Raw genomic sequence first — 15,546 nt, 5'->3', positions numbered from 1 at the left:
TAATCCTGCAAAGTGCTTAGCACAGGGCCTGGTCCATAGCAGGCAGAAATCTTGAATATGCCAATCCAGCTGAATCAGCAAATTTCAGTAACTATCACCTAAGAGATGATTAAAGAAGTAAAGGGTAGGCTAAATCCGTAAATTCCTAATACATTTTCTGTGGGATGAAGAGAGATGATTCAAGTGTTATGCCCTTTTGAGAGGCATAAAATGCCTTCTTGATACATCTCTTAGTTTGGGGCTTCTTTGTTCTATTGGATTTAACCATATGATGTTGCCAATATTTGACTATTTGACCCACAAACACTGCAATTTCACACAGCCAGCCTAATAAATAAATATTCATTTATATTTATTCAAGTGAATAAAGGAAGAAAGTATGGTCTTGCTCTTCTCACATAGTTCCCATCTAAAATCAGAAGTTTAACATTGTTTAAAAATATGAGGTACATTGAGGGTAGCACTTTGGAGCCTGACAGACCTGGGATTAAACCCTCGCTCAGCCGCTGTCTAGTGACTTTTCAAACTCCATAACCCCCCTCACTGTCTGCTTCCTGTTTGTGAAGTGGAGATAGCAATGTCTGCTTTACGTGGCTCTGCTGAAGATAAAGTGAGACAGCGGATATTAAAGCATCTTGTGTAATGCAGGATTCGTGGTGATCTCTATTGACTTCTACCCACGTTCAAGTTCCATAAAGTGATTAACACTTTGGAATGGCTTTTAAGCCTTAATTTATTATTTTTCTTTCTTGGTATTTGAGATAATAATGTGATAACTGTTATGTTTCATTAACAGAAAAGGTAACAAAATACTGTGATGAGAAAGGAGATTGGTTTAAACATCCTGAGAACAATCGAACCTGGTCCAACTATACTATGTGTAATGCTTTCACTCCTGAGAAACTGAAGGTAGGTGATATTTCAAATTTCAGTATTGGGCAGGAATGCCATTATTTATACATGGAAATGTATTCATAACTGTAAAATATGTGCTACCAAGAAGCCAGCCTGTTTTAAAGAAGGAAATGAGATAGTGACCTGTACGTTCTAGGGACTCAATGAAGTGGCATTAGAGCAAATGACATTTTACTTCTTGGTTGGCACTCAGTGTCGATGGGAGTTCCATGAGCATACGGAATCAGGCCACTTATGGCAAGGGGAATAGTGTCATGGGACACATGATGGGATTCCCTGTGATGCCAGATATTAGGCAGCATTTCCAAGGACTCTCTAAGATCTCTCTTCTCCTGGAACAGTTCCAAAACTCCAGATTTCTCCACAAGTCACAAGCTAACACTTACCCCCACTCCCTGCCCCGAGATGTCCAATAGTTTTACCATCATGCCCTGAAGGAACCCTAAGAATGGGGAGTCTCATCAGCCTGTTCATACAGATATGGCTATTTAGGTGATTTTCAGTGGAAATCCATTCTGATTTGTTAGTACTTGTCTCATGCTGGCTGTTAAATATTTTTAATATCATCTTTGCTTAGAAACATTTAAGCCAATGGAAAAAAACAAGATAACTATTCTCTTCTTCAGATGCAGCAGAAATCTGAAAAGATTACCAGTTAAACAGTTGGTCAGTGTTTAGCCACACAGGATATCTCTGAGCCACCCTGGTGGCTGCAACAGAAATCTATTGTTTCCTCCAAAGATAGGCCTGTATGTTAAACAACTCGGTTGGGAGCTGAAAGCACATCAGTGCTTTTGTTTGCTGTAGAGAAACTTTAGGAGTATAGAAAATTTTCCTTTTATTAAAAACAAAACAAGGGTGGCCTAGTGGCATGGGGTTAAGTTCGAGCACTCCACTTTGGCGGCCCAGGGTTTGCAGATTCGGATTCCAAGGGCAGACCTACACACTGCTCATCAAGCCATGCTGTGGCAGCATCCCACATACAAAAAATTGAAGAAGATTGGCACAGATGTTAACTCAGGGACAATCTTCCTCACACACACACCAAAAACAACACAAAACGAAAACAAGATGAATACATAGCTTGGAGACCAGTTGACTAGAAGGGCACCTTGTCAAGGGCACAGGCTGAGGGCACCGAAGCCAGTTACCTCTTCACAAATTGCTTAGTCACTCCCTAATGGAGAACTATTTACTTAATAAGGTCTGACTAAAATGACATGTTACCGAGTAAGGAATTTCCTGAATAAGTGCTGATTATGATTTTACAGAAAAAAATTATAACCCTGTTAACTGACTTGTTATAAAGAGTACAGATCCAAATAAATAATTCTCCATGCTGCCATATTTGACCTTCTCACGCACTCTGGCCACATCTGAGAAGGAAATAAAGTATGTTAAGCATAAATGCTTCCCCCTAGGCACCTAACATAATGATTGAAATTATTTGCACAAATCTCCTGTCTATATACATGTATATAGATGGCAAAAAACTTTTTTGAAGAGTCAACCTGGAACTTATTAAAATACAAAACAAAACACTTCTCAGTCTAAAGAATGACATAAGAGTGGCAACTAAATTATGAGCTATTGGTTTAGTCTTACACATTTACACAACTCTATTGCAGAAGAACAAATATTTTTTAAACTATTCTAGAGGCAACTGAAAGAAAAGAAATTAAGTTATATGAAGTTTTATTAGAAATAAAATATGCAGAGATAAAAATAAAATACTGACAGAGGATGGGGCATGGATATGTATCCAAATTAAAAACAGTATTTTAAATTGAAAGGGGATTCTATGTGGTAAACTATTTAAAAGGAAGAACTTTTAGAAAATGGTATTCCTGGTTTTGTCTAGTGTTGAAGTTAGAAAAAATAGCCAGAAAATGAATTTCTGGGTGAAAAGAAAGAAACTAAGTGTTTGTTTTCTTGCAAAGATTCCTAAATACCTCCTAAGAAGGGATCTATAGTTATTTTGAGGTTTTTATCAGCTCTAGATATAAGCCAACCATTTCAACTTTATGCTCATTACCCGCAAGGATAAAAAGTGCTGTTAAGAGAATAGTATCGACAATGAAAATGGCAAACAATATGTAAATGCCTGGACAAATAGTGCAACAGGCACAATGCAGGAGAAGTTGATTTAGGTCACTTTGAAATTCTAAGGCCTAGAAAGGCATTATTTTTCCTGTTCAGCAACAGTGCACATAACCAAACAAAGGACTCTGCATGCTTTGAGAGCCTTTTAGCATAATTAGCGCTTCAATCTCAGACACTTCACAAGGAAATCGACAAGCATCAAAATGTTCAAGGGTAATGATTTGTACATAAACACCACATTTCTCCCAGGAATTCAAAGAACTTCATAGAAATTATCCCACTTGTCTACACTACATTTGCATTCGTACCAGGACCCAATAAACTGTGGAAGGAACTTAAGACCAGAAGGCAAGAGCTTGTGCTGTCCTCATTTCAAGTCACTTGTCCTCTCTGGGCCTCTGTGTTTTTCACCCATCCAATGGTTATTACAGTTTTTTTCTCTCCCACACAAAATATAATAAAGGGCTGCCAGCTCTGAAAACAAGTTATAAGTTTGGGGGCTGGTACACCCCCTAATAGAGAAGGAAATCATCCACTATTATGTGAGGAGTGCCAAAGGCCCACCTGCCCTTAAATGTCTCTCCTCTTGGCATCATAAACATAAAAGGTGGCATTGGAAAACATAAAAATGTGAGGATAAAATAAGTAAAGAACTTAGATTTAGCATGATTTTCTAATAGCACTTTGACCACTCGTGTATCACAGAACTTTAACTGCCTGATCATTTGTCTGCAGGTGATCAAAGATTCACACAAAAGGTGCTATTTCTTTTCAATTTAGAACACACATTTTAGTTTGTTGAAAATCAGAGAGTTAGGGGTCAATTGTCATTTTTTGCCTATTGATATTCAGCTGACCCAGCAACATTTATTGCAAAGAACTTCCTTTCCCTATTGCTTGTAGTGTCACCGTTTTTATATATCAGTGACAATACATCACCACATGCTCCTGGACTCTTTATTGCGTAGGTCTCTGTCTCTTCTTGCACCAATACCGCACTGCTTGATTACAGTAGCTTTGTTATAAATCATGATACTCCACAGAGCAGGTCTTCCTCCCATGTTCTTCTTCTTCAAGATTTTCTTGTTTATATTTTGTCCTTTGTATTTCAATATAAATTTTAGAATCAGTTTGTCAAATTTCACACATAAGGAAAGCTTGTGATTGCATTGAATGTACAGATCAGTTTGAAGAAATTTGAGATCTTTATAATATTGTGTTTTCCAAACATTGAATAGGATATATCGCTCTATTCATCTAAGTCTTCAATATCTCTCAATAATGTTTTGTAGATTTCTGTGTTGAGGTCACACACATCCTTCCTTAGATTTATCCTCAGGCATTTGATTTTCTTATGCAATTGTGAATTCCATTTTTGAAATTTCATGTTCTATTTGTTGTTCGTGTATTAAAATTTTTTATATCCAGCAATTTTGTAAAATTCACTTATTAATTTTCATAGTTTATCTATAAATTATTTTGCATTTTATACATACAGAATTATATCAGCTACAAATAATAACAGATGAATTTCTAGGTAGCCATTAATCTACTTTCTGTCTCTCTAGATTTGCCTGTTTTAGACATTTTATACTAATGGAATTGGACAATATGTGGTCCTCTGTGACTGACTTCTTTCACTTACCATAATGTTTTCAAGGTTCATCCATGTCACAGCATGTATCTGTACTTCATTCCTTTTTACGGCTGAGTAGTATTCCATTCTATAGATAAACCACATTCATCAGTTGATGGACATTGCAGTTGTTTCTATTTTTTGGCTATATGAATAATGCTGCTATAAACACTTGTGTGAACATATATTTTTATTTCTCTTTGGCCTTTTTTTTTCTTTTTCAGTCTTGCTAGGGATATTGAAATTAATGTCTTTTAAGAATTAAATTTTGTCTTAGTTGGTCCACTCAATTGTATGTTAAAGTTCTCTATATCATTACTACTTTCTTTCTTTTACATTCTTTGAGTTTAATTTTCTTTTTGTTTGTCTTAGTTTCTCTAGATGGAAATTTAGATCATTGAGCTTCAACCTTCTTCTTTTCTCATATATGCATTTTAGTCTTTAAATTTTCCTCTATATACAGCTTCATCCATATCCAATAAGTTTTGGTATGTCATTGTGAGTTCTTTGATCTAGTGGTCAACATTTATAAATGTATTACTTAATTCTCAACAATATGAGCATGTTTTTTTAAGTTATCATTTTATTAATGATTTCTAGAATATTGTGGTCAATGAAGATGTGGTTTAAGATTTCAATTACTTGAAACATGTTGATATTTGCTTTACTGGCTAGTGTATGTCAATTTGAATAAATATTCTTTGTGCACTTGAAAAGAATGGGTATTCTGCAGATGTTGGGTGCAGTTTTTATCATATGTGAATTAGTAAAATTTGTTAATCATGTTGTTCAAACCTCTGTAGCTTGATTTTTTTTTGTCTGTATGTTCTATCAATTACTAGAGGACATCAGTTTTTGCTTTTTGCTTTATGTGGTTTGAGTTTATATTATTAGGTGCATAGAAAATTAAAATTGTTATATCTTCCTGACTTAACATCTGGACCTGTAAGATGTTACAGCAGTTTTCTTATGGTCATGTTTACCTGGGTCATCTTTTCCATCCTTTTCCATCCAGTATTTCTGTAGCCCAGTATTTAACAATGTTTCTTATAAGTAGCATATAATTGCTTTAAAAATCAACTGGTCCAGCCAAATTAATTTTTAGGTAAGGACAACTGAGATCTAGAGAGGTGATATGACTGACTTATGAGGGTTACACAAAGACTTAATGATAATATGCTGAGTAAAGAACAGTTCTGATAAATGCAGTCTTACTTTCCTGCCACCACATCATGAATATTCTAATGTAACTGATAATCTTATAATATTTAATCTGTTAATCCAACTTATCATAATTCAATATAATTTAATTCTCCGAAATATTTTCTATAATTTCAGCAGATTATTTTTAAAGGAAGAAAACAGTTATTGATTTACACTGATATTTAAAAATAGAAACTATTTTCCCTCTTTTATAATCATTTATTTACCTATCTGCTTTTGTAACTGTTTTTTGTTTGGCTGTCGTTCCAGAATGCTTACGTTCTGTACTACTTGGCTATTGTGGGCCATTCTTTGTCGATTTTCACCTTAGTGATTTCGCTGGGGATTTTCATGTTTTTCAAGTAAGTACCATTATAGCATCTACATTTTATTTTCTTCTCTAAGGTACTGAAAGAAATGGCAAACTCTGCAAGAATGTGTAGGGTGAGGGTCTTCTGCAAATCACAAGAGACATGCAACTTTGGGAGTCATAAAGTAGCAAGAAAATGAAATTAATTAAATTATGCTTTTTAACCCTAACTTTAAGGAAAATAGGATCAATTCAAATAATTTTCAAAGCCAATATACCTCCTTCCCAAAGTGAGACAGTCCTACGAGTCCATCAGTGCACTGTGTTAACTTGGTGAAGCTTTCATTCTTCATGGCTAAGGTTCCATGAAGTACTGAAGAGAGGATCCTCGTCTTTCTTTACCCCTACTCTAAAACATGGAGGCCATGGCCACAAGTCCCTATGCACCCTACCTAATGATGAGCTGTATCACAAGTGGATTTGGCCAAAAGAGAAGTGGAGCTGGTGAAGCCATGATAGTGTTTACCAGAGAAGTTAAATCTCTCTTCTAGCCTTGACTCACTCAGACAGTGTCAAGGAGAATCTCTGGAAGAAGATGGCCTATTGTCAAGTGTCACTTTTTTGCCCTAGCATTGTTAACTGAAATTATCTTCTAAGACACGTGAGAAATAAAATTCCAGTGAGGGTTTCTATTCTGAGGCTGTGTCTATATATGTGTTGCATTATCTATGGCAAAATGATTAAGTTGATATAGGCTTTCACAGTAATGGAGAATTTAAAACAGTGATTTTGTATTTTCAGGAATGATTTCATCATGTATGTGAGATAGTAATATATGTTAAATTGGTCCTAAAATCATGTCCTAAACTTAGTGTAATTTATTTAAATTAAAGGCAGGAGGCACTACATTACCCTTTCATGAGAATTCCAATTACTTTCTAGACTACCACAGTGTCTTCTTCCACTAAGCCTTTTTTTAATTGTGGTGGTATTATACAAATGATGAAGGAAAGCTCCTTCACAGGCCCAGACTACAAAGAATCCTCCACACTTTAGAGATGTGACATGTAATTAAATATACAGTGAATCACGTATAGAAAAATACAATCTTAATTTGATTTTTGTTAAAATATTATCATGATAATACTAAAGAAAATTAAATGGAGGGGAGACTAACCTGGAAAAACACTCTTAACACAACTGCTACTATTATTTTTTACTTGATCCTTTTTTAATGTTTCTCTACATCTTATATCACAATTATATATTATGTCTATATCTTATATAGTCAAGATTCTTATATTGACCATCTGAATAGCAATTTTTTGTTAACTGAATAGCAAATAATAATTTAAATAAACAGAGAATGAGCTCCTTCTATATATGATTTAAAAGGAGAAAGACATAAACAAAGCAACAAGACATGAGGGATTAATTACTAGAATTAGAACAGAAGAGTGTTTTCAATTATAATGATCAGAATGCAGCAGAGTGAACACATAGCATGATTAATCCTGGGATGTCTGCTCATTTTTCAAGTGCACTTGACCACAGTGAATAAATACATCATCGTGGCTCTCATAAAACTTGGATTAAATAGTTTGTCACTAAAAGGCTATTCTTTAAAATTTTTTAATATGACCATAAGAAAATTGAAAGAAAAAGTCTCCAAATTTGTAATGGTGCAAATAGTAAGTGTATTTGGGACTTTAAAGATAAAAAAATGTCAAGGGGCGGTATTTCTTAGTTCTTTATTTCTCCAGTCCCTTGAATAAGTGATGAGGTAGGCAAGCCAAATCAGCAAATAAAATAAGAACAGTCTTTCAATAATCATTTCTCTATTAAGCCACTGAAGATGGGTGTTTAAAAATGCAGTGCATGGGCAAAGTCAAATATTTCTCAACTCCGGTTAGTCCCAAAACAAAACTAATCTGGTCAAACCCTTAAGAAAGCGTAGAGGCAGATTGTCTAGGAAGCACCTGATTTTGTCCTCAATCTGTCTCTCAATCCCAGGAACCTACCAAACAGCAACTTAAATCTTGGGAGGAAAAACAAGCCCTATTGAATTATAATCTGAATATAATGATGGGAAGACATAAACTAAAATAGCTGGTTCTCCAGAGCACACACACCAAGAAACGAACAGGATGTGAAAAACACTCATGCTGAGATGCTAAATATTCAGATCCAAAAGAAGTCCTATCTGATTTTTATTCTTGTTCTTTATCTTAAACCTACCCAAACTAAAAATATCAAGGGCATCTGTTTTCTTAAAATTAAAGTATGTTTCTGATTCTTCAAATTTTTTTCTTTACATTTGCATTTCAGAAATATTAAAAGTGATTGTGAAAAATAAAAGGTAATTCTGCTCTATCACTGGATTTTATCTTTTAATTAGCAACATTTTCCCAGAATTGTTTTCAAAAACTCAACATCACCCTTAAGGCCTTTACTGCACATTGCAATAGAAGGTTTTAGGATTTATACACTTAAATGGCATCATCTTTGTGAAACCTGAGCAAAAAATAATCAGCACTCCCGTACTTAAATCCACATTCCCAGGGTTGAGTTATCTTGCAAAATCCAAATAATCTATTTCATAAAACTTTCATGAAACCAAAATGAGAAGTTACACCCAGCTCCACTTCTGAAACCTAATGCTCCATTCATAATCATCCCTCTGAAATCTCACTCTACACACACAAAATGTGCCTTCTAGGGCCGATGAGAAAGAATAACCCTGCAGGTGTCCTCCTCAAACCAGCAGGCTAAGAAGACCTGCAGAGAAAGTTAAAGTTACTGAATATATGGGAGGCTGTGGAACTGCCGATACTTTGCTGCTAAAAATCCTGGAATATTACTCAGAATGCAATCATTAAGGCATGCCTCTAATCTTAATGTGATTTTATTCTGAGCACGCAGAGGAATGTAAAAGGCAGGGCTATGTAACCCTGAAACAAGTAAGAATCATGCTCCCTGTGCTATCATAAAATGAATGTAGAAATATATATAAAGTCTTTGTTATTTTAAAAGAAGAAAATTGAGCTTCTGTGTCCTCTTCAAGATAGGGGAAAAATTTCAGTGATTTAAATGATATAAAAGGCAATACTAAAGACCTTAACTGCACAAAAGTGGCAGAGTTAAAATAATGTTCAGGATGATATACAGGTTACTTCTAGTTGACTAGTTTAAGGCTGAAGACAGCCTCTTTAGGATGGTATTTGGTTTATGACCTTGGTGGGAAAAAATGGTTAAGAAGAATAATATGGAGAAGGATTAAATAGAAACATCAAATTAGTTCAGCAAGATTCCTCGCTACTAGATGCCAATAGTAAATGTCAGCAAGAGTTAAGACGAAGATAGCCTTAGGGAAGGCTGGCTTGAGAAAGTCCCATAAGTGGACTTTTATTTGTGTTGTTTCCTGACCATTTTAAGCAAGTTAGCAATAAATTCACTTATCCCATCAGTTCCACTTACAATTTTATCAATTTACTTTTCTGTGGAAAAATCCCAAATAGTGGAACACCTCACTGTTTTCTCTCAAGAAAGCACAATAATAGAACATTCATTAACATCCACTTTGACTGCTTGATACCCATGTCTTCCTGATTGTTAAATATTTTTAATATTAATTACTCTTGTCTGTAAGTTTATAGAGATATATGTTGGGAGATGGGGGCGGGGGGGGGGGGCAGTTCTTCCTTGCATTACATTGTCTACATTACATGACATGGGCCACATCAGCAAAAAAGGAGGGTTTCCACTGGGACCTCCAGGAGGAATACTGAGTCCTCTACTACTCACTCGGTATTCCCTATTATTCTGTCACATTGACATAGTGCATGGATAGATAACTCTTTATCTTGTACAGTATCCATCTGTACATGTTATACATCTCTGGCTGTCTTCCTATTCCTCCAGAGAAACCACTAAATCAATGGCACCCAAGATAGCTTCCTTTCTCCCAACCCACCCTTGACATGACAGCACAGCAAAGATAACTGTTGATCATATCTGGGCAGACAGTTCACTCATGGAATAGAAGTGATAGGAAAGAAGCAAGAATTATGATCCAAAGGGGGTTCCTTAAAGTTGACAATTTTGTTCTGAATCCAAAGGTACAAAGTCCCTTGTCAGATTAGAAAGATGTATAATGTATTGTGTTTTGAATTTTTCTAGAAGTTTTAACGCAATCCATTCCCCATTCCCTCTCCTCTTCTCATTTCTCTTGTCCATTGTGAACAAGGTACGATACCTGGGTAAGAGAAAACTTAGAGTTACACTGGAAGATAGGACTTTGCTTGTATCAGTCGCAACAGTTATTCCAAATGCATGTTTTCCCATGCACCAGTAAATTCAGAACAACTTTTACTTGTTTTATTAGTGCTGCTTTCCTTGTTTGCTTTGAATGTGATTCTAATTACACTGTCTTATGAAGGAGTGAGTGCTGCTGTTCCTCGTCCTATGATATCAAACTGATTTATGCAATCTACAAAACTCAAGGCAAATAGTAAATGCCTTCTCATACAACTAAAAGCTCCCAAAAAGCACGCACATACATACATAGGGTACCAATACCTTGAAACAAATTTTTTAGTGTGAAAAGATTTGTACCAGGTAAACTAAAACCATGAAAATGACATTTACCTTTGGTCTTAAAATATGACATCTTGAGATTCGTGCTCAAGTAGATCATCATGTCTTCTTCACATTTGAGTGACACCTTGATTGAGCCAAGACAGAAGGAGATTATGTTGTCTTATCCTCCCACTATTGGAGAATCTATAGTACTTATGGTTCCCTGTCACTCAAAGAGGAAGCAATGTCCTGTCCATCTAAATACCTATTTTTTTCTTTATCAAGAGGAATTAAGTATAGCTGCCATCAGGTTTGTGCTCTTTCTACATACGACATTTCAGATCTGACAGGAAAATGCTGTCAGCTTCTCTCATGTTCTTTAAGCAATAAGATATTTGCACTGGGAACAATTAAACACGTAATTACGTATGTTAAGTTCAGTTAATCCTCTTTAGCATCCTATACCTCTCCTTCATAACAGTTACCATAAGAGCAAATAAACATTTATATAGTATTTCAGGTCCCTGATGGCAGAAGCTGTCTGTTTTGCTCACCCATGTATCCCCAGCATCTACCAGAAGGTCTGAATCATAGTGGGTCCACAGGAACACATGTTGGATTATTGAAAGAATTTTAATAAATTTAAAACACCTTTAACTCATTTCAAAAAGCTAAGTGGAAATGCCATCAAGTAAAAGCAATAAAATTTTTAAAACTCAATAAGCAGAAATTATATTGAAACCTTCAAGAAACAGAAACTCATATTATATATTAGTCATATACTTCATCTGGAGCCTAACAGTTTATCTAGCTTTAAACCACTATTTTCTCATTGTGTACATAATGCAGTCAGTACTGTATATATGTTTTAGCTAGTGTTGAACAACAGGGTATATGCCCAACATTAGTTGGTTAATACCTATATTAAGAATTTGGCCAATGTACGGTATGATTCAAAGTATAAGATATGAGATCATCTAGCATTTAATGTAATTCTCTGATGTACCGGAAAACTGTTTATTGGTCATCGCTCAAAGAAAAATTGTTCTTATATAAAGATTTTTACTTCAAAAAATTAATATTAAGCCCTACGGTGTATCAGCCACTATTCTAGGTGCATAAAACAAATTCTTTTAGCATTTCCATTCTAATGAGAAAAAGGAGAAAATAAAGGCAGTAAACATGTATGTCAAGAGGTGATAAGCGTTAAGAAGAAAAATAAAGCAGGGATACAGGGACCAGAGAGTAAGCTGGAGTTAGAGGAAGTATGTTTTATTCAGGGTGGTTCTGATTTACACAGGAGATTGAACATTAACCAGTCCTTTAGCTAAGGTACATCAGCAGATTATTGAACTCTCTCCAGTCAAAAGAAAATCAAGCCTGAGAACAGCAGTGCTGTACGATGCATTCATCCATTTTCCTTAGTCCTGGATAATGTCCACTGTCATTGGTTTTAGCCAGGCTGAATCCAATAAGGAGACCACAGATATTTGCCTTGCAGTGAGAAGGGGAGTAAATAAAATGCTGTCAAGACTATATAAGAAAAGGCAGGTCACTGGTTTAACAGTGCTAAATGCAGCAGTTGCAATACGAAAGAGTTTATGCAGTATAAATAGGTATAATGTTTCATACAAATAATTTTTTTCTTTTTAAAACCTTATATTTGCAACCTGCTTTTATAGTACTATTATAAAACCAATTAGATTCAGTTTATTTAACACAGTTTTCTGCTGCTAAATAAAGTAGCACATGGTAGTGTGTGTGGGGGGGGGAGAGAGAGAGAGAGAGAAAGAGAGAGAGAAAGAGAGAGAAAGAGAAAGAAAGTTCTTCTCTAAACCCCATCTTTACCATAGGCTTCCTCATGGATATAGAGTTCTGAATTCTACCCCTGCTCAACAAGTTGAGACTTTTAAAATATTTTATATTAACTACCAATGCTTGTGCTTCCTGTAAAGTTGAAAAATGCAGCTACAGTAATCAAAATATGCTCTAACAGATGTCCTCATTACTTAAAATTTGATCCTTACTACAGATAATTGACAACTCATTTTCCTTTGATTTGGAAATGTAGGAAAGCATTCTAAGTAAACCTGGGCCATTCTCATATTTCATCTTTCCCCAGAATTTCCTTTTCAAAATTCCTGGAATTCTAACTTTATTCCATGAGATTTTTTTAGGAATAGTCACTGTGATCAATCGTTGGCATCATTAACTGAATGTTTTAAGTTTTCACATTATGCTAAACACTTTTTGACTGGATCAAATATGGCAAATACAGGATTTTTATTCTTTTAGGATAATCATTCCAATTTTGGTATAGCCATCCTGCAGGCTCTCTCTATTTGCATCAAGAAGTAAAAAGGATATTTGAAGTAATGTTTATTTATGTGAACATTCACACAAATACGTATGGACAAGTTTATGAAATGGTGGAGAAAGGAATGAAAAGTCCAACGAGTTGTTTAGTACCCAAAGGTGGGAAATGGCTACGCCAGCAAGCAGGAGCCTTCGGATAGGACTTGTCAGATCCAGACCACAGCGTGCCTCATAATGAGATCAAATTTGAGCCTGTTTATTTCTCTACCTGTGTCTGAGCTCCACCATCAGGAGGATGTGGAAAGGAGGAAACACAGAATTGATTCCAGCTAGAGTAAGAAGATGTTTGTGGTGAAAGAGAAGGATGACAGGGGTTTAATAAAGTTTGTGTATGTGATGGGTCAGGGAATGGACTCAGTCCTCTGTCACAGGCAGCCTTGGTTCTGACTTCATGCTCTGTTATCCCATTTGCCACACAGTTTCTACCTAGTTGCATCAATGCATAGTCGACTTTTTTATCTGAAGCACACTCCAAACCCTAATGGTTTCTCTTGTAAGAGTCTTTCGCTTAATTAATTTCATGCCGTTTGCTATAATTAAAAGTGATTTTTATCACTCACTCTTTCAGTTATTGCACAAAGTCACCCAGAGGACTGAAAACTATGAATTACCGTGACTGGAAAACTGTTTTTAAAAATCAGGCAGAAAAGTAGTAATGAGTCTTAAAGATGGGACTAGCCTCACTTATTTCTATATGTTCTCTCATCTGTTGCTAAAGGAAACATTAAAAATATTGCCCCAACTTTTTTCCAGGTACTTCAACATTTTGGCGCTGGTTAACGCATTCTGTTACTTTTTCTTCCAGGAGCCTTGGCTGCCAAAGGGTAACTCTGCACAAGAACATGTTTCTGACTTATATTCTGAATTCTATGATTATCATCATCCACCTGGTTGAAGTCGTCCCCAACGGAGAGCTCGTGAGAAGGGATCCAGTAAGCACTGAGTGATTTGTTTTTAATTTTATTTTTTAGGATATACTACCTGTAAATAGTGAACAGGGTGTTATTATTTGACTTAAGCAGCTGTTTACATGTACCATCGTATTTACTTTTACAGTTGAGTTTTGCATTAAGCAAGGCATACCATTTCCAGGTAGTTATTGGAAGTAATTATTATATGCTATAGTAAAGGGCTAGGAATAATTCAATCATAACGAAATAAGAATTATACAGCAAATCATAAGTTTTTAGTACTAATCAAAAATTTGTTAATGTCCATGGGAAGTTTACTGATACTAGGCATACTAAGGCAATACCTCCCAGTGGCCTCAGTGTGTCACTAATGGGTTACAGATGTGCTTGATCAGATCCCGTCAGTATTCTGGCACCAGGCTGGGTTTGGGCCAGTCAGCTATGAGTAGCTACACATTTACTCTAGTAAGCCGTATAAATATTATCACGTTGTAAGTCTGCATGCCTTGAGAATTCACTCACTCTCGTCTCCCAATCCCTGCTGGTAGTTCCCGTTAACGGAGCTTGGCCAGAAACCAGAGGGTGAGGAAGCACTGATGGAGATGTACAGATCCGTTTCTCCGGGCCCAAGGCCGGAGAGTACACTTGAAAGCACAAACAGAAGCTATCTGGCCCACAATGAATGGCCAAGGGATATTTTCATTTTTGTTTTTCTGCTTAACTGTGTTATACAAGCATCTGTAGATAGCCTCATCTTTCAAAACTGGCATTTGACAGCTCTGCCAACCCAATGACAAAAATGCGTGAAATCTGCCCAGAGCATGCATCCTGCATGACAGTTGCATGGCATGGGAAAGCAGCTTAATTTGGCTTCTAATGGATCCACAGTGTTAATCATTTTGGCAGTGTGAATATACCCAGAAAGGCATTATGATCCAGCTTTTAAAACCACGGGATCTGTTCTCTGCGACACAGTCCTATCTTACCTGCAAAATGTGATTATGGGTTTATCTCAATGAGTTTTCTTTTTCAATGTCAACTGATTTTAATAAAAGTAATCTCATTTCATTTAATCCTCACAAGACCCCAGCAATGGGTGAATATTATCCCCATTATTAACTGAGTAAACTGAGGCTCAGTGAAGGCACATGTCCTCCGTACTGTGGATAGTTAGAGATGGGATTCAAACTCAGACCTGTCTCATACCAAAACTCTTCCTGTCTCCTCTACACCACATGGTGCTCTCGATTGTCTTGATTTATTTCCTGAGGAAGATGTGTTCTTAAAGAAATGGGCTCAGTCATTCCAAAGTGGTAACTGTCCATAATTCAACATGTTCACTGTATTTAATTAGGGAAGCTGATTCCCACTAAGTTTAAAATAGATATAGAAGCAACTAACTAAGCATCTTTCATCAGAGAAGACTCAAATTTTCAGCTTCCCATCTCCAATAAATGTGGAAACCCTGAGAAAGTTACTATCTGTACGGAGTGGGCCAGGAAATGGCACTTCAG

The 15,546-nt window shown here is 36.0% G+C and overlaps 1 protein-coding gene across 1 annotated transcript in view; it reads left to right on the top strand.

Moving 5' to 3' along the window:
• CALCR (calcitonin receptor) overlaps positions 1-15,546 on the top strand; it is a 144,357-nt gene that overhangs the window by 93,508 nt on the left and 35,303 nt on the right. Inside the window, exons 6-8 of the mRNA XM_070508488.1 lie at positions 797-909; positions 6,128-6,219; positions 13,927-14,053. Of these exons, the coding sequence (XP_070364589.1) occupies positions 797-909; positions 6,128-6,219; positions 13,927-14,053 (332 nt within the window). The remainder of the gene's footprint in view (positions 1-796; positions 910-6,127; positions 6,220-13,926; positions 14,054-15,546) is intronic.

The sequence above is a fragment of the Equus asinus genome, chromosome 1 (assembly GCF_041296235.1).
Source record: "Equus asinus isolate D_3611 breed Donkey chromosome 1, EquAss-T2T_v2, whole genome shotgun sequence".
Classification (NCBI taxonomy): domain Eukaryota; kingdom Metazoa; phylum Chordata; class Mammalia; order Perissodactyla; family Equidae; genus Equus; species Equus asinus.
Note: the sequence above shows the minus strand (reverse complement) of the source record. Positions and strands in the feature narration are given on the sequence as shown.